The following is a 23,013-nucleotide window of genomic DNA, read 5'->3' on the forward strand; positions in this document are numbered from 1 at the left end:
CTCACAAATCATCATTTTGGGGTCATCTATTAAAGTGACCCCAAAAGTGATTCTATCTCAGGAAAGGGTCTATTATCTGCAGTTCTCTGCCGTTCCTCTGACGTGCCGATATCCAAGAAGGCTGCAGAAATGTTCTATCTACCTAATGCACATTGTGCACGGCTCTCTGATTGGCCAGTGCTGATAATGTGATGAGCTCTGGCCAATCAGAGAGCAGGTGTAGTGCATTGGTAGTCTAACACCACCAACGCACTGTGGGGATTAGGTAGTCTGAAGATTGCGCTGGCTATCTTGGATAGCTGAAAACAAGACCTGGAATCAGGGATGGACAAGAAGAACAATTGCAGATAATATACCCCCTCTGCTTCAGGCCAGAGTCAGAATTTCGTATTTAAGAGTATTTTATGTACATCACAGAAGGGGAAATAAAAAATTAAAAACAATCACAGAAAATGGCCGTTACTTACTGAGTGAGGAGTGCATATAGATGCATCCTCCTCTCACCATGCAGGTAGCTGACTACCAAATGGAGGAGCCAATAACACCTGTGCAGGACACCGATGAGACAGCCACTCACACTGCCTCCTGATAATGAGGGGGGTGGATGCTTGGTGTACACTCCCACACATAGTGGATACAGGGTGCCAGACCATTCTGATATATGTAGTTCACCATGCAGACCAGCAACCTATTAACCCCTTAATGACACGGCCCTTTTTTCTTTTTCCATTTTCATTTTTTTCTCCCCTGTTCAAAAAAAATCGTAACTCCTTTATCTATCCATCAACGTCGCTGAATGAGGGCTTGTTTTTTTGCGGGACGACTTGTATTTTTAAATGATGCTATTTACTGTACCATATAATGTACTGAAAAACTTAAAAAAAATTTAAAGTGGAGTAAAATGAAAAAAAAACAAAACGGCCTTCCTCCATCTTTTAGTGCGTCTTGTTTTTACGACACACAAACTGCAACAAAAGCGACATGATAACTTTATTCTATGGGTCAGTACGATTACTACGATACCAAACTTGTATTTTTTTTTTACTGTACTACTTTTTTTTTTTTCAAAGACATTTCATTTTTTTCAATTATTTTGTGCGCGCAATAACTTTTCTATTTTTCCGTCTACGTAGTTCAACGAGGGCTCATTTTTTGTCGGATGTCCTGTAGTTTCCGATAGTACCAATTCGGAATACATACGACTTTTTGATTGCTTTTTATTACGTTTTTTCTGGGAGACAGGGTAACTAAAAAAGTGCATTTCTGGCGTTATTTTTTTTTCAGACGACGTTCACCGTGCGGGAAAAATAATGCGCTACTTTGATAGATCGGACTTTTACAGATGTGGCGATACCAAATACATATTTTTTTATGATTTAGATTTTTTTAATAATAGATATGGCAAAAGGGGGGGGGGGTGATTTAAAAACTTTTTTATTAATTGTAAAAAAAAAAAAGCAAAAAAATTTTATAGATTTTTTTTTTTTTTACTTTATTTTACTTTAAAGTCCCCTTGGGGGACTACAACATGCGATGCTTTAATCGCTATCGCATTACGTCATACTGCTATTGGACAGGCAGTCTATCAAGCCACCCCACGGCGTTGGCTTGATAGGCAGTCTGCTAAGGCAGCCCTGGGGCCTTTCAGAAGGCCCCTGGCTGCCATGACACCTCCACAGCTCCCCCAATCTCACTGCGGAGGGAGGGGGCGGGCTACGGGGCATTTAAAGGGTTAATAGCCGCGATCGGCCGATCGCGGCTATTGGCCGCGGGTGTCAGCTGTTATAAACAGCTGACGCCCACACTGTATGAAGAGAGGTCGCCCCGCGACCTCTCTTCATACATACCCTGACGCTCCATGACGTACCCTTACGTCCTGGAGCGGGAAGGGGTTAATAATTCGGCGGATTGCCCTGCACTTCCATCAGTGAACCACATTGGTACTGCCACCCTGGGCTCCCCCCGGAGTCTTAATGCCACGCTGCATGTGAATGATAGCTAATAAATGCAAGGCATTGGTTGGATGTTGGCCAAGATACATGAGCCCACTAACCACTTCATGGTTCCTTGCGTTGTAGTGGGTCCCTACACTAATATAAATGCATCACAGAAGGGGAAATCAAGAATTAAAAACAATCAATCAATGATGTCATTGTATGGCTGTGATTGGTTAAGCCAGCACCGGCTGTCATTGGCTGATGCCGCACTGAGTTAGCCAATCAAAGCATTAGCTTTCTGGAGGCGGGGCATTCAACCCCCGCATCTAGATAGCAACGCTCTGTTGGCATGGAGGAGGGAGCGACAGCCTGCAGCAGCGCCGCAGATCATTGCAGAATGCTGCGGGAGGGGAGTATTGATCTTTTTCTTCTACAGCAGTTAGTCCGGCGTATAAGACGACCCCCGACTCTGGAGAAGATTTTCCCGGGTTAAAAAGTCGTCTTATACCCCGGAGAATACGGTAGCTTTTCCCACACAGACATAAGGAGCGACATGATTCGTTTCTATAGAAACACAGCGTTATGATGCCAACCACCGCGTGTACGGAAATAGTCACCACCGCCCATCCAGTGACTCCGTACAGTCTGAGGACTCCTCCTCCCACCTTACCCCGAGTAGTCGATGTCCCTGGGATAGTTCAGTAGCCTCAGCTTCTGCTCCAGTTTTCGGAGGACCCCTTTTACATCCCCGGTGGTCATGTTACCCCAATACAGCAGCGTGGAGGATCTCCTGGAGGAAGAAGTGAAACATTAAAGGGTTTTCGCATCTTCTCATGGCCGGGATGGGAAACCCCAGCCGCTCTGTCCGACCCGTCAGAAACAACCCAGCACAGCCCTGTGTCGGTAGCGCTCATTGAAGGGGAGGTCCGGAAGTGGCGCACTGTGCCGTGTCTGTGGCTCAGGAGGTTAGTGCACCGTGCTTCGCGGTTCCCACAGCTCCCACTTCCACTACGTGTGAACAAACCCCGAGGCCGGCCTCACACTGGCGGAAAAAATTACGCAATTTTCTTACGATGCGAATGAGAACACGATTCTGAAGCCGAATGACTCTCAATGGTGTCATTCTTATTTGCGATGCTTTAACTCCTGCGATACAGCGTGGAGAATAGTAAATACATGTAAATCGCAGCACGGCCCCCCGTTAGGATATGACTGACGTCACAGGGGGATTCAGTCCGCCAGCGGCTGCAGCGTCACAAGCGCGTGCCACGGGTTAGCTACTGTGCATTACAGAGCGGTCAGTGGGCCGTCACACAGAGCGGGTAATCCTTCGCACTGAGCGGCCGGCGTCAGATCCACCGCTCACAGATCAGCTCGCTGTACCGGTGACCGAGAGCGACGGAACGATCGCCATTTAAACCAATTAGCAAAGAGCCAGCGAGGATTTCTACTCCTGCGTGCCACTAATTATAAGCGAACACGTTATCGCTCATCGCTCGGTCGGCGGCCGCGTTCACACCGAGCCATTATTGGTCAAATTCAAACGGTTCAGCGGTGTAACACTAGTGGTTGCGTGTAAACCCCCCATGTGTAAGCGGACAGCACATCCATCAGCAAGGGATACCAAGGAGCCGCATACATGAGTGCTGCGCTCAGCCGCCCTCCGGGGGCATTCTACCATACTGGCCCCACTGACTACACCAAGGGAGGTTCTGCAGCAGCTGGGAGTACTGCATTAGGACTCCTGTTGGGAGAGCTGTTATATAGTCACAGCACTGTTGGGGACTTGTCACTGACAGTTGGTGTGCGTGTGTATACACACACCCTCCCGACGGTGCAGATCACACCCCACTGCCAGCACTGTCCCCTCACCGGCAGCTTGCTGATCACAGCAGCATCGCTGGTATTACAAGCCCGTCTCCCGCCAGGTGAAGAGCTCCTGGGACTTTTCCACTAATAGTGGAACCACAAGTCCCAGCACTATCCGTCGGTACAATGTGTATCCCTCCGCGCACTCACCCGCTCACTATAACGGCCAGCTGATCCGGAAGTACCGCGGCTCTCACACTACAACTAGGCCCCGCCCACCACAAGCCTCTCCACCAATTACAGAGCTCCTGCGCTCCACGAATAACGCTCCTGATTACAAGTTACTTCGGCACTGAAGAATAAAAGAAGACCTGTGATTGGCGGAGAGGAGCAGATGCCGGGTAGGGGGTGGAGTCTGTGAACATTTGACGGTTGGGCGCCGAGAGGCTGAGTAGTCCTAGTGACAGCGGTTCGGCTCACATGAGACTTTTTGGAGGCTAAAAGGTTCCTGTGAGCCGAAATGCTGCATTTAACTCGCTGTTTTGGGCAGTAAAACACCCATTTGGCTGCGCTGCCCCTGTGCTGCTGGGCGGGGTCTGCTGTAGGGAGGCCATTAGTGTAAGTCCATATTTGCTCATGTCTGAGCGTTGTGGACTTGCGGAATGATAGATCCATTTTTTCTTAGCACACACCAGTATATTTACTGTCATTTTTTGCGCCTGCGAGGTGTGTTCATTTGCGCGGCAAACGACGCACTGATTGAAATCGCTAATTCTAGATGTGTTTTGTTTCCAGCGCAATTATGTAGTGTTTTCCTCATCCATTTGAACCCCCCATCGACTTCTATAAGGACCTTTGGCGCACAAATACGCAGAAAAATAGAATATGCTTTTGTTTTATGCGCAAAATCTAGAAATGTGAGTTAACCCATTGAAGTAAATGGATTCTATTCTCTGCCTGAGGCCGGATTCAGATGAGCACAAGCACGTTTGCTCGGGTTTTTGCGTGATGGACGTTGCGTATTTGCACGTGCATCAGAGGTTTTTACTGTATTTTCTGCGCACGCAAAGAAACACGAAGCGAGGCTCTCTGCTAGTGAAATGGCCAAGAGCTGCGTGAGTTTACATGTTCTCTTCCCCTGCGCACAGGCAGATTTATTTGTGTAACCAAACGGTCCGTGCCAAATGCTTGGCTTCTATTTTCTGCATATTGCGCACGCAAATGTTTTGTACGCAAATATGCTCCTATGAATCCGGCCTTATGGGAAGCCACCGCCTCTAGTTCCACCATGTACAGTACTTGGGGGCAGACTCGTGGGATGGTGTAAAACTGTTGCCCATAGCAACCAGTCACAGCACAGCTTTCTCTAGTGAGAAATGAACGTTGCTCTATGATTGGTTAGCATGGGCAACAGAGTTTTTCTTCTCAGGTGTGTTCACATGTAGCAGAAAATCCACACCAGTGCAAAAAACACGTCAAAGTCAGCGTCGTTAGTGCATATCGTGAAGTAATTCTTGCTCTGGATCCACAGCAGACTACAGCGTTTCAGTTAAAGGGGTGTACTCCGCTGTGGGCCCGTATAACAAGCCGCATCAGAACGCGCACCCATTACGCTATCACACGTTTCTGTCTTGGTTTTGGCGTTGTTATAGGGATTTCACAGGTGAGCAGTACTGACAGGTACCTTTATCATTCAGGTTCCTTGCCAGCGGATATTCATTTGCATCGCTGCGTTTTGAATTCCTATTGGGTATCTCGGCAATAACGGGGATCATAGGGAAGACTTGCGGCGTTATTTGGCAGCGCCTGAAGACATTAGTGATGGCTCCGCCTTCTCACCAAAACTGCCTTGGGGAACCGTGTGAAGAAGCAGCCGCACTCAGGGTCCCAATATTATACTTCTAAGCTGTATCTCTCAGTATCGCTGATAATAATATATTATAATTGCTGCTAGCAGGGCCTGTGATACACGGCAGGTGCTCGCATTTTCAGGGCTTCAGAATGGCTCAGCGGCTTCTTTCCTACCCACTGTCCCTCCCAAAACCACGCATCCTTCCTGACTCTTCAGGCCCACCAGCCGCATTCATTAATGTGGTGCATGAGGGCTTTGGTCCGACCACCCACATTCTGCACCAGTTTGGGTACAGAGGGCTGGAGATCAGGAGTTGAATCTTTAATTACCAACTCGCACAGGCCGGGCAATTTGTGGAGTGTGCTTTTAGCATTCTCATCAGCAAGTGACGGGTATTCCAGAGCCCTTTTCTGATGGATCCTGAGAATGTGGGTGCCATAATTAGAGCCTGCATGGTTCGGCATCGCGGGTTGGTTTGCGGATGAGGATCAACTTGTAACTCTCTCCCCAGATGTTGTAGTTGACCAGACTGCATGGCAGGCCTACTTCATCTAGTCTCCGAGTCAGGGACATCTTCGCAGACTACTTTCTGACCCCTCAGGTAGCAGTTTCGTGACAGATGGATTTTGTTCGAGGAGGCTAATGATCACTTCTCTCTAAACTACGTCATTTTTTTTTTTTAAACACGCTATAGGTTATTTTTATATGAGGCTTTTCTTTTGTGTTTTTTAGTTAGGGACTCGCAAGACAATGGGTTATAAGCTTACGTATTTTATATCCCTCTTCTTTTTTTTCATTGACGTCATTAAAGGGGTTGTCCCGCGCCGAAACTGTTTTTTTTTTTTTCAATAGCCCCCCCGTTCGGCGCGAGACAAACCCGATGCAGGGGTTAAAAAAGAAAACCGGATAGTACTTACCTGAATCCCCGCGCTCCGGTGACTTCTTACTTACCTTGTGAAGATGGCCGCCGGGATCTTCACCCTCGGTGGACCGCAGGTCTTCTGTGCGGTCCATTGCCGATTCCAGCCTCCTGATTGGCTGGAATCGGCACGTGACGGGGCGGAGCTACGAGGAGCCGCTCTCCGGCACGAGCGGCCCCATTCAGAAAAGAAGAAGACCGGACTGCGCAAGCGCGTCTAATCGGGCGATTAGACGCTGAAAATTAGACGGCACCATGGAGACGAGGACGCTAGCAACGGAGCAGGTAAGTGAAAAACTTCTTATAACTTCTGTATGGCTCATAATTAATGCACAATGTACATTACAAAGTGCATTAATATGGCCATACAGAAGTGTATAACCCCACTTTGTTTCGCAGGACAACCCCTTTAAATGCTTTAGCCATGTTGCATACTTTGGCCAAAATATAAACCAATACCTCATTTATTTTTCTTATACAAAAAGGAAATAATAAAAATATTTTAAAACCCTGTGTTGGGTTCTTACGTGTTTTACCAAACATACAGAATGGCTGTAAAATGGTCACATTAGGCGACTTGCCAGCTGCATCGGACACCTCATTGTCTAGTCTTCTCGAAATCAAAAGAAACAGGGTTTCCAAAAGTCTTCTTCTGGTGCTCCGGCCTCCATGGTCATGAAACAGACAGTGACATGGTCACACAGTGTGTAAGACTGAAAGAAAGACATAGGTCCATCTAGTTCCGTCTTATTACCCTCTAATGTTGATCAGGAGAAGATACAAAAAAACATGAGGTAGAAGCCAATATTCCTCATTTTAAGGCTGGGTTCACACAAGGCGTATTCCCATCGAAATCTCGCGGTTTGGCCGCAGCAAAAACCGTGAGATTTCCACTGGGAGAACCGCCGCGGTTTTAGCCGGACTTACCGCAGCGGATTGGCCGTCCCGTGTGGACGAGATTTCTGAGAAATCTCGTCCACGTGGCTGGCTAATCCCGAGATTAGCGGCCGCGGGCGGATTTGCCGTGGCGAAATTCCGCGGCGAAACCGCGGCAAATCCGCCCTTTGTGAACCCAGCCTAAGGGAAAAATCCTTCCTGACTAATGTGGCAGTCAGTATAATCCCTGAGTCAGCAATCCTTCTGAAGTAATTAGTATATAACATGTAATATTGTTACACACAAAAAAAGGCATCCAGGCTCCTCTTAAATTCTTAGTGAGTTCTCCATCACCAGGTCCTCAGGCAGAGGGTTCCACAGTCTCACTGCTCTTACAGTAAAGAACCCCCTTCTATGTTGGTGTAGAAACCTTCTTTCCTCTAGAGGTAGAGGGCGCCCCCTTGTTACAGTCACAGTCCAGTGTATAAATAGATGATGAGAGAGATCTCTGTATTGTCCCTTGATATATGTATACATAGTTATTAGGTCACCCCTCAGCCATCTTCTTTCTAAACGAAGTAAGACCAATTTTAATAACCTCTCAGGGTAATGTAGTCCGCCCATTCCATTTATTACTTTAGTTGCCCATCTTTGAACCTATTCAAGCTCTGATAAGTCTTTCTCTTAAGCTCCATTTACACGCAATGATTATCGCTCAAAATTCGTTCAAACAATGGCATATTAGTGATAATCGTTGCGTGTAAATGCTACCATGATTTACTCTTCGGCTGAATGATTTTATGGTTGAGCTTAAAATCCATCCTGCAGCCGGAGAGTAGATAACAGGGACCGCACACTGTGTTCTCCACAGGAGCGCTGATTACATTGTATTCTGCCAACAGCCCTTGTGACAGCAAAGAAGCTATGTGAAGAGTTTAGACCGCATGCTGTGTTCTGCAAACAGCTCCTAGAGGCTCATTGACATGCAAATTAAGCTAATAAAGTATTAATGCAAGTGAATTCATTGTTTTGAAGATCCATCTGATGCTGCCTAGTCTTTGCTGCATATTTCTAATAAAGTGTTAATGGACATTAGTGTTCATTAGCACTAAGCAAAATGATGGCTAAAACTGTCAATCATTTAAGAGATTGCCTTTGCGTGTACATGAGCCTTTACACTGGTTGTTCAGTTGCATCCTGAGCGACGTTGGTGAGCATTCTAGAACATGCAGCCTTTCATGCACATGTGCTTTCATGTGACAGCAATCTCCGGGACTGCAGTGTACACTAGCATGTGCAAACCCCTGGCCATCTGGTTGCTAAATAACATAGTTTCCCCCTCTAGCATACAGCTTCAGTTTGCATCATTTAGGGCGGCTTCAGACAACTGTATTTGCGCAGTTTTAGGCCTCCTTCACACAGGCGACACGGCATCGCCGCAAGAAAATCGCAGCAATATCGCCTCGCTGGTCCGTGCAATATCGCTTCTTCTTCTCGCAGCGATACCGTGATTTTGTAGCGCTACAAAGACGCATGTGATGCTACAAAGTCTTAATTGGTGATTGGTTCAATCACAGCCATTCATCAAGGAATGACTGTGATTGGCTAAGTGTCAGCCAATCACAGCCAGCGCTTCCAGGAGGCATGAATTTTTCAATCCCGAGCCAGAAGATGAAGAAGAGAAGCAGTGTCGGGGCTCGGCAGCGTCGGAGAGCGCTTCTAAGGTGATGTATGTGGGGTTTTTCTGCAGCTAGGGCTTAGATTCGGTTTTGACAGTAGGATTTCCTACTGTCAAAGTTGCTTCGCACCGCACTAAAATTGTGTTTTCGTGCGATGTGATGCAACAGGTAGTAAACGTGGGCTACAAAATCTCACGAGTCGCGGGCTTATCACCAAAGCCACGAGGTTTTTGTGTCGGGTTGTAGCGTGCTACAAAACATCACACATGTTAAGTAACCCATAGGAAAGCATGGGCTTCTCATACATGCCATCTGTAGCATCAATGCAACACTACAAAATCGTGCGACTTGGTTTGTGTGAAGGAGGCCTTAATCTTACATATCAGCTGCTTGTTTGTATAGCGCATCCAGGAAATTTATTTATTACCCCCCACCAAGACGGATACTCATTTTACTGACCCTGGAAGAATGAGTCAACCTTGAGTCGGCTACCTGAACCGTGTTGGGGTTGAACTCACAACCTTCAGGTCGTGAGCGAGAGCTTAGGCTGGGTTCACGCGGGGCGTAATTGCCGTGGAATGTCCGAGCAGACTATCTGCACGGACATTCCACCCGCGGCTTTTTATCCCAGGATTATCCAGCAAAGTGGATGAGATTTGCAAAACTTTCGTCCACACGCCAATCTGCGCTGAAATTGACACGCGGCACGGAATTCAAAGCCGCAGCATGTCAATTCTATCCCCGTTTCCGCAGCGGCTTGTCTCCTCTCTATGGGGAGAGATGGCCGCAGTGGAGTGCAGGCGCAGGGGCCGCTCCAAAATCTGCGGGTTTTGAAGCTTCATAAATCTCGCAGGATTTCCGTGCGGTCATTCCACGCGATTTCTGCAGGATTTCGGTCCCGTGTGACCCCAGCCTTAGTATGACATTTCTGCTCCTGAGCACGTTGGCACACTGGTGATAAAATCGCACAATTTTTATGCCATTTGCGATCTTTTCACGCCGTTCCCTATCTTTCTGCGTTTTCCATATACATCACAGGCCCGTGAGAGCCCTAATAGCTCCCATCCCCCATCTGATAGGACCTCTGTCACATCGGGGCTGGTAACAATGTATACACTTCCAGCATGGTTAGTAATGACAGCAGTGATTGATAACACGACACTTCCTGCCCCGTCCCGTCACACACAACACAGTGGAGGCTCCAACACACACTGGGAGGAGCCAGCACCGGAAGAGGGAACCTCCCACTGTCGCCATAGCAACACAACTCTTTCCTTACGGACGGAGCCTTAGAGCGAACACTTTTGACCCAACCACCTCGCCGTAGCCGAGTGACATCAGCGTCACATGACTTGTAGGGGAGAAAAAAAAAATCAGTGGCAGCTTAGGAAGCTGACAGTCGCGGAGGGAGCCGAGCGGGACGGGGCGGCTGATGGGAGCGGTAAGTGGTTACCTACCGGCGGCGGTTATTCTCCTTCTCAGGCGCTGTCTGACCGGATGTAAACAATCAGTGGGTGACATAACTGCCGTACTACGTGCGCTCATGCCAGGGGGCAGGTTGTAAACAAGACCAACTATGTGCTGATCGCTGCTGCAGCCCGTCGGTCAGGCACCAAACTTACAAAGTTTCTTCTCTGCATTCAAGTTTTAGCTTTTTGTCTGTTTTTAGGATTTTGTCTAAAATAAAATGAGACTAAACTGTCAGATGAGCGCCGTCACCTTCCCGGGACCCCTGAGGAGTTCTGGGATCCCGCGTCAGTACTGTGTGGGCAGCATGTACTGCCCGTGGATGTCGGTGGAAGCAGGGACATTGGTGACCTATGTGTGGCGCCACCGGCGGAGCCCCTCAGTCACGTTATGCTGGAAAAACCCTCCCGGAAATGGAGAGTCAAAATCTACAATAAAAGCCCAGTGACCTCTCCTGTAGATCTACTTGGCACAGAACTCTTGTCGCATTAAAGGGCTTGTCTGATTACCGGACAACATCGCCCCCTAGCATCGACTGTGTTAAAGTATCAAACTGCTCAGGATTTACCCCTCCCCTGCCGTGGGGATCCAGCGCTGCAGCCCCGCCGTGGTCCCTGTGTTTGTTGTTGCTGATGATGTCATCAGAAGTCACCTGACCGTTGCAGTGTCACCGTCCTGAACTCCTGGATGTGAGCTCTAGAGATTGGGTGGTAATGCTGCAGCAGTTATGTGACTGCTGATGACATCATCAGCAACAACAACCCCCCTCCCCCCGCATACCTGTCCATCATCTTTTAATCTGTGCTGCGGATGTGCCAGCTGGCGGTCATGTGCAGTATAGATTATGCGGTGCCGTCGCTAGGTGATGACACGGATTCCGCGACCTTTTCGCAGATCAGCATATTTGACAGTCACAGAGCAAATATGGTCTATGGTGGATAAAGATGGGGCTTGAAACTATTAACAAAAGTCCATGCCACCCTCCCTTGGGTCAGACAGGAGAATCACAGATGATTTTCTGCTGCCTGCTTTCCCCTCCGCTCTGCACACAGACTGAAGTGAGAGCTATAAATGCAGTTTCCTCAACCCCACTTCAAACAGCTGGAGCTCCGATTGTATTGAGGCTACAGATACCTTCTTAGTCTTATTTTAAAGCCAGATCTGTAGCCATAATGGAATCAGTTACAGCTGTTTTGAAGTAGAACGAGCGCCTTTTATAAAAAAATGATGTCTTTTTCTTGTTTTACGAAGAGAACTTGATGTAATCGGTAGGTGTTTTAAAGGGGTCTTCTGGGCTTTTAGAATTGATGACCTATCCTCTGAATAAGTCATCAATAGTTGATCGCGGGGGATTCACCTCTTAGGATCCCCTTTCAATTAGCTGATCTTGCCGCCCCCTGTCAATGCAGAGGGGCTGGACGAAGTCATTGGTGGTCAGTGCCAGAAGTGTGATAGACAGCTTCACTCCCATGGGTCTCCATAGCCGAGCAACAACAAAAAAAAAACAAAAAACTTCATGTTGGTTTTTTTTTCTTCTGTCCAGTGCAGGAAGACATTCGGCATCACAACTCATCTGCTGGATGCAATGAACAGTCCCTTAGAAAACTATGGGGTTCGTTTTGGCATTGGCCTCCGCTATCACAGCAAAGCGGGGGGGGGGGGGGGGGGGGGAGGCGATGGCTGGACATATGGGAACCCAGTCTAAGAGGGTCCCAGTCCTGTCTCTGACATTGATATATGGGTAATGTCTAGTTCTAGACAGCTAGATGCCTCCTACCTTACAGCATTCCTTTGTACATGTAGGCCATTCCGTAGACACACCTTATACAGGAATGATAAGAACAATAGATTACAGTTGAGATCTTCTTGGTAAGTAATTGTACAGGTGCGCATTTTCTTGCGAGCGGGTAATTATTTTGGCAGCCTAGGTAAGGCCTGCACAGCGCATTTCAACCAGGTTATATTGTGGGAAGACTGCAACACGGCTCCTAGGTTTCCTAAAGGAAAAGCGGTCATGGGCAGTCTCGCAACGGTTGCAAAAAGACCCACGACTCGCAGGGAAACATACATGGGGTGGTAATCCTGTGAAATCTTCTTTTACAGGACGCCATGACAGTGCAGGCCTGAGGTTTGATGGAACCCTATGCGGAATGCTTTTTCTTACGTCCCTCTGTCATAACAAAAAGCTATATATTGCATTTATAGACAGTCTGCCTATATTCTGCTTAGGCAGAATGAAGACAAGGTCCATCTAGCTCAGCCTGTTCAGCTTGTACAGAAAGCAGCAAGATAGTTGCATCCCCGAATCAGAACAGCTCAGTGACTACTCTACCAGAACCAATCTCATAACATAAATACAGCACCAGAACCAAGCTCAGCACATAGTTAGAGTAGCAGAACTAGTGATTGTATTGTGGAAGCGTCGATGGGTTGATGGTGGCACTTCAGAAGATGATTTATGTAGCTTCAGAACATGCTGCCTCACGGAGGAAGAAAACCATCTATCTAGGTGGACATAAGGGGAATATCCTGGTGCTTTATGTCCCTCACACAGGTTGCATGTAGCTAAGGCTGGCCATACGGCCATATGCAGAAGCCCGTACCGGACTCCCGCTATGAGCCCGGTCCGGGCACAGCATACGGCCGTGTAATGAACTGCATGGTCACACAGGCGGTCATTTTTGGTTTGGTTATATTTCCCACACTGTTGCTTACTGATGCTGCCAGTATATATTCACCATATAGCACAATGGGCTCTATGTTGTGGATCCCGGAGTAAAATAGAACATGCTGCATTCTGTTTTCCGCAAGTGGATTATGCGATTCCGACCTGCTAATGTGATGTAATCCAATGCATTTGATCGATTCGCTGATCAAACGATGGCAGAATCGGTAATTCATATCCAGTTGCGTGAAACCGGCCTACGTGTATTTTCCACTACAGAAAATTCTCAACCGATCCGTAGCAAAATCTGCATGTTCCCCCTTTGTTTTCTATGGTTTTTGGTGCAGATCTGCAGTGGATTATGTTCTATACAGCGGTTTTTGCAGCACGTAGAACACTATGTTTGATGATGTGACCCAGCGCCCTACGGTGACACAAGTGCCATGGAGCCTCCCCGCACATTCCCCTATGACATGTCCTATAGTTTACCAATACTTGGAATGGTCCAACTCTCTCACATATGTTGCTGCGCGCCTTTTTTAATCCCTTATCTTTGTCTTCCCTCGTAGAGTTGAATTGATGATTCCGTCAGTTGAAGTGGCGTGCGGTACGAGTATGGTGCTGCCTGTTGCTAGAAGCCTAATTTAGATGCAAGATTATCTACATTAAATCCTGGACTGGATTAAGATAAATGAGGTCACGGAGATTACCCATATGGATTGTGCTCAGTGTAGTTTACGGAAATCATACAAAATAGTTTTTGTGTATTTAACGTTTTACAAAGCGTGAAATATGTATATTTTATACAGAGCCCTACTAGTATGGAAGGACAGGGGCTCATTTAACAGGAGGTATTTGTCGATCTCTCTTTTTTTTTTTTTTGGCATCTTGTGTATGATAGTGAAGTAATACTAATGTATGAATGACTTAACAACTGCTTGTTACATTTCATCTTGTGGATGGGGTGTGCCCCTACACAGTCTGGTATAGACATCACTGCTGGGACAGGATGGAGTATGTAAGGGGACACTGCCAACGTCAATTTACTCATGCATGACCAGGAGGAATAATGAAGGAAATGCACAATGCAGAGTCCACATTAAGACTGGGTTCACGCGTAGGAATTCTATGGAGATTGAACCCGCAACCTTCAGGTCGTGAGCTAGAGCTTAGGACTGTATTCTGCTGCTTTACCATTACTGCCCAATCTGAGCAGGAATAGTCCTGTCTAGTAAGCAATTTAGAGACGGACTTTGCTGGTAATTTTTCTTCTAGCAGGTTGATGTTACCCACACAGATATCACTGATTTCAAATAAATATTCATATTAACGATAGTCAGCCTGTGCAAACATGTCAGCAATTAGTCATCACCTGATTGTATCATTTATGCAGGCAAAAATGCTCGTTGGCATCGCATCTCTGTGTGAACGTAACGTGTTACTAACAAATGCAACATGTATGAGGGATTGTATGGTATGAACAATTGTTCATCCCCATACTAGCAGTGATCTATCACCAATCAACCTGATCTATTTTCAATCGGAGCTCAAGAACGGGTGGAAAAATGTGTCTGGCTGCTGTAATGTCTCCCACACAGTGAGCACACAAAGAGAAGAAGAGATCCTGCTCTCTTATCTCTCTATTTGTAGGCTCCAGCAATGGTGTGAGATAAAACACTTACTACAGCCATCAGCAGCATCTCTAGAAGTGTCTCTGCCTTTTCATTTTTCTCCCTCGCCATAGTCTTCGATGGGCAACATGTAACCTGGTCCCTCAGTGAGCTGATATTCCATCTCTCCAAGAAACATATTAGCAATATGTCTTAGTGAATGATCAGTGCAAGAGGCAGGAGAGCGAAAGTGGCTGATAATGCATTTTCAGTAATAAGCTGTAGTACAAAGTTTCTTATATTCACTTGTACAAAGATTTCAACAACATTTGGTGAAACAATTGTGCCTGTGAAGTATTATTAACGGTGTATGTACATTGTTGTTCCAGGGCTTAGCATGAGAGTCCCATTGATTGGCCGGTGCTGGCAGAAGAGCATGAACACACACTGAGGGGCTGTAGGGCTCTGCTGCATCTTCCCTGCTGAAGTAAGGTAGCATTTCTTTTTTTGGAAATTGCAAAAAAAACAAAACCTACAAACTAACAAACTTTTATCATAGAAAACTTACTTGCTGCACATTCTTACTTCCAGTGTTTAGGCGCTAGGTTGGTAGTCCTGTTTAACTCTTTGAGGACCGAGGGACATATTTGTGCCATAGTTTTAAACTGCTGTCTATGGGACAAATATGTCCTGTGGTCCTCAAAGGGTTAATAGAAAGGGTTTTTTTCTAAATTAATCTTTAACATATTTTACAATCTGCTTTTAGCTACATGGTAATCGTCTCGGGGCCATCCGGTACTCTTTATGCAGTATTACCGCTTACTATGCAAAATATTTTTGTCTAATGGCTTCAGTACTCAGAATGCCAAGGCTGATAACGTGCCAAATAGCATATCGCAACATACCGAAGCAGGGCTTATAGTAGTATAAAGACTTCTGTGAGGATTATGGCCTGAGGAACTCTCTGGTTCTAGAGTTTGTGATGGTTTAAAGGGGTTGTCTGAGACTTCTACTATTGATGACCTCTCCTTAGTTTAGGTCATCAATAGTTGATCGCAGGGGGTCCACTGCTCCTGATCGCCACCGATCAGCTGTTTGCCGGGTCCACTGTCAGTGCAGTCAGCACTAGATGCAGATAGTGCTGTTAGCATTGCAACTTCCTAGTTTGGTATTATAGGCTCAGCTCCCATTGATTTCAATTGGAGCTACACCTGTAGTACCAAACCAGGCCACTGTGATATAAACAGTGCTATCTGCTTCCAGCTCTGTCAACACTGAACAGCTGATCAACAAGGATCCTGAGTGACGGGCCACCACCGATCAACTATTGATGACCTATTCCGAGGATATGTCGTTGATGGTAAAATTCCCCGACAACCCCTTTAACTAAAACACAGACAATAGAAACTATAAATCGGACCATCTGTGGACTGGAATTCATTACACGAAGATAAAGTATAGTGAGCTATTCAGGGCTAAGCAAGTGATGATGAAGTAGCCACGCCATGGTCTCCAACGGTTATGCCAACCTTCTGGAAAGTTGTCTGCCAAAACAAGTGTGTATCGCATATGTGTGGTTTACCTGTTGGCCAGTATAGCAAAGAAGGCAAGTCCTGATAATTTCAGTTGGCAGTGATACATTGCCTTGTGGCTGGCAGGATATGTGTAACCATCAGACGCTTTCTTGCTATGTAGAGATAGGAAGGTCTATGACCTATAAGCCTTATGAGAAATGGTTGTTCATTGACAAGGGCTTACCATAGTTCTAGAATGTAAACCATTTGTAACCATGCTAAATGGGTCTACGGAGAACCCCTGACATTGGTGGCAGCCTGGGGCACACATTGATTTAAAGGGGTTCCCATCTCAGACTCCAAGGATAGGCCATAAAAGTCTGATAGGTGCTGGCCCCAGAAGTTGGACCTGTGTCTATCTTAAAGCGACCCTCTGAGTCTGGACAAGCCATGATGGCCGCACTGCTTCTCTGACTACTTGATGCACACTGTACATTGATAGTCTGAGACACTACATGCTGCTCTGACTGGCCAGCATTACTCATGTGGGCAGCACTGGCCAATCAGAGCAGGTGTAGTGTCTTAGTCTAAGGGGGCTTCACATGGGATGGAATATTCCGCAACAGCATTGTGAAATATGCTGACCTAGAATTCCACTTCAAAATCCACATGCAGAATTATCGTCCAAATTCTGCCATTTTCAGTTCCGCATCAAAATCCGCATGTTAGCAGTGTGGATTTTGGTACAGAATATTCCGAAGGACGGCATATTCTGTCCCGTGTCAAAGCATACTAATGCCCGGTATGCACCAGGTAGTTAGAGAAGCTGGTTCGGCCATCTTTGGTCGTCCAAGATCGCAGAGTTGCTTTGAGACCTGACTTCCAGAAAAGCGCTGTTATATGCTGTTTCTGTAACATGCACAGATGTAAATGAATGAAAGTTACAGAAACCACTTGGCCCAAGGCCGTTTCTTCAGCCCCCAAGTTACGGAAGCTGAGTGTCTTGCGGCGCTATTTTGTTTCTGCTTTTCCCATTGACTTCTATGGGAGTTACAGAGACAGCATATCATGGCCTGCTCAGCTATTTCTGCCCTCCTGGCCACGGCATACAGAGGGGTATTCTCATCTTGGATGTGATGGGAAGAACCTCATATTGGTCAGTATAAAAGGCTTCAACTACTTCTGTCTGTATCCGATCCTCATAATTTTCAGGATCTCTGTCTGCTTTCATTCAATTGACACTTGACTTCGTTATTTCCAGGGTACAAACGCTTAGTGTCAGTGGCCATATGATGGACGCGCAAATGCTATACTAAGGGCCCTTTTTACATGCAACGATTATTGTTCAAAAACACATTTAAATGTTCAGTGTAAGCAGAGCCAACGATTGAACGATAATTTGTTTATTTCATGCAGGCATGAAAATCCTAGTTGGCTCGTTTGCTAATCATTTAGTTTAGATACCGATCGTTTAATCATTCTTATTCACTTATACAGTGAACTACTGAACGATTTTATGACGCCTGCACGCGAATGGGTTGGATTCCGGATGCGGCATCCCACAGTGAAATTCCGACCCTGTGCCTAGTCGGCGTCCGCATGTACCTGTCATTTTTTTGTCTTCTGTACTGCGGATGGTCCGGCCGACATGTCTAGTATGGCGGCGACATCCAGGCGATGACGTGGGTCCCATGACCTTTCCGCAGTGTCAATTGCGGAAGGACCGCGGAAGGACGGCTGCCATTGACTTCAATGCAAATCGTCCATGTGGAGCCCTCACAAAAATGGAGCATGCTACAAATTCCCCCCCCCCCCCCCCCCTCCCCCACAGGCAGAATATCGCAGTCGGTACTCCCTAACGTGCAGACATGCGGATGCTCCATTGGTTTGAATTAGTGCAGAATATCGCAAATTGTCCGCCTGAGAGATGATTGCAGATTCTGCAATTCAAACCCGTCCGTGTGCAGCCAGCTTTAGTGAGCAAACGAATTACCTGACATTGTTCGCTCGTGCGAATGATAAATCGTGGAGTATAAAATGAAGCCTAATGAAGTTCAAATGTGTTTTTTGTTTCTTTTCCCCATGTTTTGTGCAGTGTTTTTTCCGCGAGCACAGAATGGATGAAAAACACGCTCATGAGAACAAACCCATCGAAATCAATGGGTTCTATTCTCTGCGTTTAACACACGTATAGACAGTCATGTGAGGAAGCCCTAATACTGTATAGCTTGGAATGCATGATAGAAAGAATAGCCATATCTGGAACATGAATACCCCTCTAAAATCAGAATAGATCACTGAGCCTAAAGTATCAAAGAAATAAGTCTACCGGAACTTAGTAAAAGTAATCGAAGTGCTGTATGTCTCGTGTTCTGCCGTATGAACCTTATCTGTCCATTGCCGGAGATTTGGGAGACCCTTTAAAGTGAAAATCTTTGTAAAGTGTGAAAATTCCTCTAAAAGCTCAGAATCTGTCTGGAGGGCCAGCGATGTTCCATATTTTCGAGCCCTCAGACTAGAGGTGTAGGGTTTTGGGAACGGCATCTGTGTACTGTACCTCTTTCCTCTACCGTCTAAACAACATGGCTGTAATGTTAACAGTCTCTACCTCGCTTCACCTCTCGGGCTGTCACACATGTATAAGACGGGGTCTGCACAGCGTTACTTGCCTCTGATGCTGCTTTTTAGATCTTTTTGTCTGTGATCTATATTAGGCGCACTCAGTCAAATGTCTTCACTTCTAAACATCGCTGGATATATGGAAATCTAATGGAGTTACTCTGTCCTGCCCAAAAGTTCTAGCTTAAAATAGTCTGCATTGTAAAAGTATGTTTTGTCTTCATTCCCTATATTCAATCACTTGCACACTCGTGCCATCTGCACTTTGAAAACTGTCCTTTTCTTACTACAAGTACATTAAAAATAGTTATTGCTGTCCTAATCCATTCTTGTGCTGACTACTTAACTCACTACTGATCATTCTCCCTCTCCAGTCTGTCCTGTATGCAGCAGCCAGGCTCATCCTCCAACTACCACCCTGTGCCAGTCACTGCACTAGTTGCCCATCCACTATAGAGTTTCATCACTCTCATCCATAAAGCTCTCTGCAGTGCTGCACCACCTTCTTCTCGGTCTACTGCCTTACGCACGCTCTCTTTTCTGTAATTGATCTCAGAGTAAGGGCCCTTTGGAACGGAATGATAATCGTTGAATTATGCAAAACTGAACAATACTCATTCAGTGTACTACCCACCAACAATTGAACGACAACTCGCTTATCGTTTGTCATTCATTTTATGCAGGCATAAGTCGTTTGCAAGGCCTTCTGTGTAATAAGCAATTGTTCGGCCATTCCCATTTCTTAGCACAGTCCCCTGAAAGATCATTGATCCGGTGAATGACAAAAACATGTAAACTGTTATCTTGCACATGTAAAATGATGGCATTTTAAAGTAAATGTCATCATTCACTCATTTTATATAATTTCTCGCCCCATTGTAAAAGAACCCTAAATTCCTCTGCAATTCAAACTTCGCAATCTTGTCTCCTAGACTTCTCCCGAGCTGCACCATTTATCTGGAATGCACTACCCCTAGACAATCTGGTTTTAAGCATGCCCTAAAAATGCATCTCCTTAAACAGGATTATTACATCTGCTAATTTAACTCTTCTCCATTTATCCCCTTGTCTCCTCTACATTTGTCAGAACCCGATCCCTTCATCCAACAGCATCCTCCACGCTCCATGCAGCCAGATACAATTTTACAAGTATTGGCTGCTGACTGGCTCATGTAGCATTATGTATACTGCCCTATTTCTCTGAAAGATGGCTAGACCATTGTACATAGTAAGCTTTTTTTCCCTCCTATGCTACCCCAATTTCCTCATAGTTTGCAAGCTCTTGTGGGCGGGACCCTCGCCGCTCTTGTGGGCGGGACCCTCGCCGCTCTTGCTTGAATTGTTACTTCTCTTTTGCTCTTTAAAGTCTGACTGTAACTGTACATGTACCCCCGGATTCTTAAAGTGTGGTGGAACATGTTGGTGCTATGAGGCCATTATTATCTTACATTCACCTAGGTGTGGACAGCCTTGCGTTACTTACAACGTAATGACTTAATCATTTATAATCAAGGCTAATAGTAATGGATAATACAATGCTATAAATTATGGCATCTTTGTACGTCCATTCATATCATTAGATCAGGTAATAAGTGGTCTGAATAACACTGGCCCATATACTGTCCTTATTACAAGTCGGTCCAACAATATTTGGTGGGCATTTAGAGAGATACTGATTGCTTCGTACTCTGTGCCCACAACCCCATGCCATAAGATTGGTGTCTATAGTAGGTAACAGACCTAGTCTGAGTATAGCCCACCATACACTCCTCATTGCAGCCCCATACTACATTGGGCACAGGGCATGGGGAGGAATGCCAATCCCATTTAACTGTCGGGAGTTTTGATGATGTTGAGAGCTCAGTAATGGGCACAACTCTTATTACCTGCTGACATCAATGAAAGTTTGGATGGTCTCCCTAATTATTGGTAATCTGAAATGTAGAAATGCTGCCATAGGAATAGAGGGACATTTGCAGAGCAAGTAGATATTGGCGAACACCTTTCTATTAAAAAATATATCCAATATGTGCAGCTCTTTATACACGTTAGCCAGTGCCTGAAAACCATGATTACTTCATGGCAGATAGCACCATGGGGTTCCATCGATATTTACATGTTTCACCAAACTAATGTTGGAAGATCGTAGTGATAATGATCCATTCAGAGGGGTCTGTAAGCAACGCCTCCCAATTCTGATTTGAATCTGATCACCATGTTAAGCAACTTTTTGAGTGCGATAACCTCTTCGCACTAAATACAATTGTAATACTCGATAGCTTTCAGATTGAGATATTATTAGCATCCTATACAACACTGCAGCCCAATTATCTTTGCTAATATGACCTAAATATTAATTTTCCCGTTTTTTCTTTTACCTTGCTTGGGAATTGCAGTAAATGATAAGCAAGCATCTCTCTATATAAATATTACACCCTGGGCTTCTCCAGAACACCAAGAAAATTCACCTTCTACCATAAGCACAGATATTAACTGGGCCAGAGCAGCGAACGCTGTCGTAACTGAAGGAGCTGGAAAATATAACTATGGGGAACATCACGAAGCTGAATAAATTTGTTCAAAACTATAAAAAAGGACCCCAAAATGTATTTGTTCCAAAAAGACTACTAATCTAAAAAAAAATCCAATTGCGCCTCCTCCACGCTAGCATTACTACCAAGCAGGTTCAACCAAAAAGGATTTGACTTCCAAACTCAATCCAAACCAAATCTCCCACCCTTCATAATTAATGACAAGTAGAGTGAAGAGTGATGAGACGCAGTTCGTATTAGATATTCCACTCTGTAAACATAGGTACTCCATCTATGTTACCTTATCAGGACATCTATTCTAGAAAGTGTTAATCACATAATACAAGAGTATTGTCGAACTTCTGGGCTTCTCAACCTCCACAGATCACATAAACCTAATTCTATTAATAAATGGGTATTATTGTATCTTGACGCAACCGGAAGTACTGGTGGAGCCAAGATGCATGGTGTTTGATGGGGTTGCCGTCCCTGTTCCTGATTGGCCGTCCGCCTTTCTCCCTGACAGCGGCCTCACAGGTCCTGTAGGCGGCGGCTGTGGATGTGAAGGAAGGTGAGAGGCATCAGATGAAGCTGTGAGCGCTGCAGAGAGAGCCTGCGGGCAGGACTTGTGAGCGGTGCTGTGGGACGCAGCGGTGAGCGCTGCAGAGAGACGGTGGTTGGGACTTCGCAGTGGTGCAGTGGCAGGGAGTGGTGAGTGCTGCACGGAGTGCCAGCGTTTTAAACTTCACAGCGGTGCGGTTGGATGGAGTGGCCCTGTTTAATGAGTGGAGCTGTTTGCGGGCAGCAGAGGGAACTGGGTGGGGAGGGGGATGCCGGGTACCTGCAGTCACAGCGGTGGAGCTGAGTGCCGGAAGAAGAAATCCACGGTAGCAGGACCTTCAGCTCTTGTGCCATTCGGGAGCTAGGGGTGTGATAGGGGGTGTTCCTCATGGAAGTCCTGTCAAACACCTAGCTTCCGGTGGCGTCAAGATACAATAATACCTAATAAATGTGCAATAATAGTTGGGGAAGAAGAAGCCACTATAGGGCCTTAATTAAATTAAATTTAAACGGGAATCCAGACAATTATTAAAATCGGACAATGTAGGAACTGCAGATAATATAGCTGCAAATTCTATCACTTTCTTAATGCATTTGCTGGAATACATAGAGGGGATATATATTGCCACCAAAAATATTTCTGTTGTGCAATAATACATTTAAGAAAAACAAATCTCCCCATAGACTCTATAAAAGATAGCTCGCACTTAACAGAGATTTTTATGAAACCGTACACTTACTCAACACGAATAACCTGAGTACACCGAATGGAAAGAATGTGCCCATACAGAATGGTGAAGCAAGTGTACAGTATCTTTTGTTTAATATGTTTCTAATAAACAATAGCTGGTTGAATAGAGGAAAAAGGGAGCAGATCTCTTAATTTTGTCCCCCAGACCCTGCACATTCCACAAAATTTTACTAACCTCTTAAACCATGGTAAATAATATTCATTATTTATTTATATATACATA

General features: G+C 45.7%; 2 protein-coding genes across 5 annotated transcripts in view; one reads left to right on the forward strand and one right to left on the reverse strand.

Annotated features, from left to right (window-relative positions):
• The window catches only part of CEP44 (centrosomal protein 44), a 38,673-nt gene extending 34,657 nt beyond the window's left edge, over window positions 1-4,016 (reverse strand). The window contains exons 1-2 of one of the 2 annotated variants that reach the window (XM_066573517.1): window positions 3,957-4,016; window positions 2,608-2,727 (exon numbers count right to left, since the gene is read on the reverse strand). In XM_066573517.1, the coding sequence (XP_066429614.1) occupies window positions 2,608-2,696 (89 nt within the window). In that variant the 5' untranslated portion in view covers window positions 2,697-2,727; window positions 3,957-4,016. The remainder of the gene's footprint in view (window positions 1-2,607; window positions 2,728-3,956) is intronic. The other variant, XM_066573518.1, reaches the window with a different exon arrangement.
• Window positions 4,017-10,395: 6,379 nt separating this feature from the next.
• FBXO8 (F-box protein 8) overlaps window positions 10,396-23,013 on the forward strand; it is a 43,493-nt gene continuing 30,875 nt past the window's right edge. Inside the window, exons 1-2 of one of the 3 annotated variants that reach the window (XM_066573522.1) lie at window positions 10,397-10,513; window positions 15,204-15,306. Coding sequence is in view for 1 of the 3 variants with exons in the window: in XM_066573520.1 (XP_066429617.1) it covers window positions 10,505-10,513 (9 nt within the window). In the remaining 2 variants the exon portion in view is untranslated. Of the gene's footprint in view, window positions 10,514-15,203; window positions 15,307-23,013 lie in introns of all 3 variants that reach the window. The other 2 variants (XM_066573521.1, XM_066573520.1) reach the window with 2 other exon arrangements.

The sequence above is a fragment of the Eleutherodactylus coqui genome, chromosome 7, assembly GCF_035609145.1.
Source record: "Eleutherodactylus coqui strain aEleCoq1 chromosome 7, aEleCoq1.hap1, whole genome shotgun sequence".
NCBI classification, from domain to species: domain Eukaryota; kingdom Metazoa; phylum Chordata; class Amphibia; order Anura; family Eleutherodactylidae; genus Eleutherodactylus; species Eleutherodactylus coqui.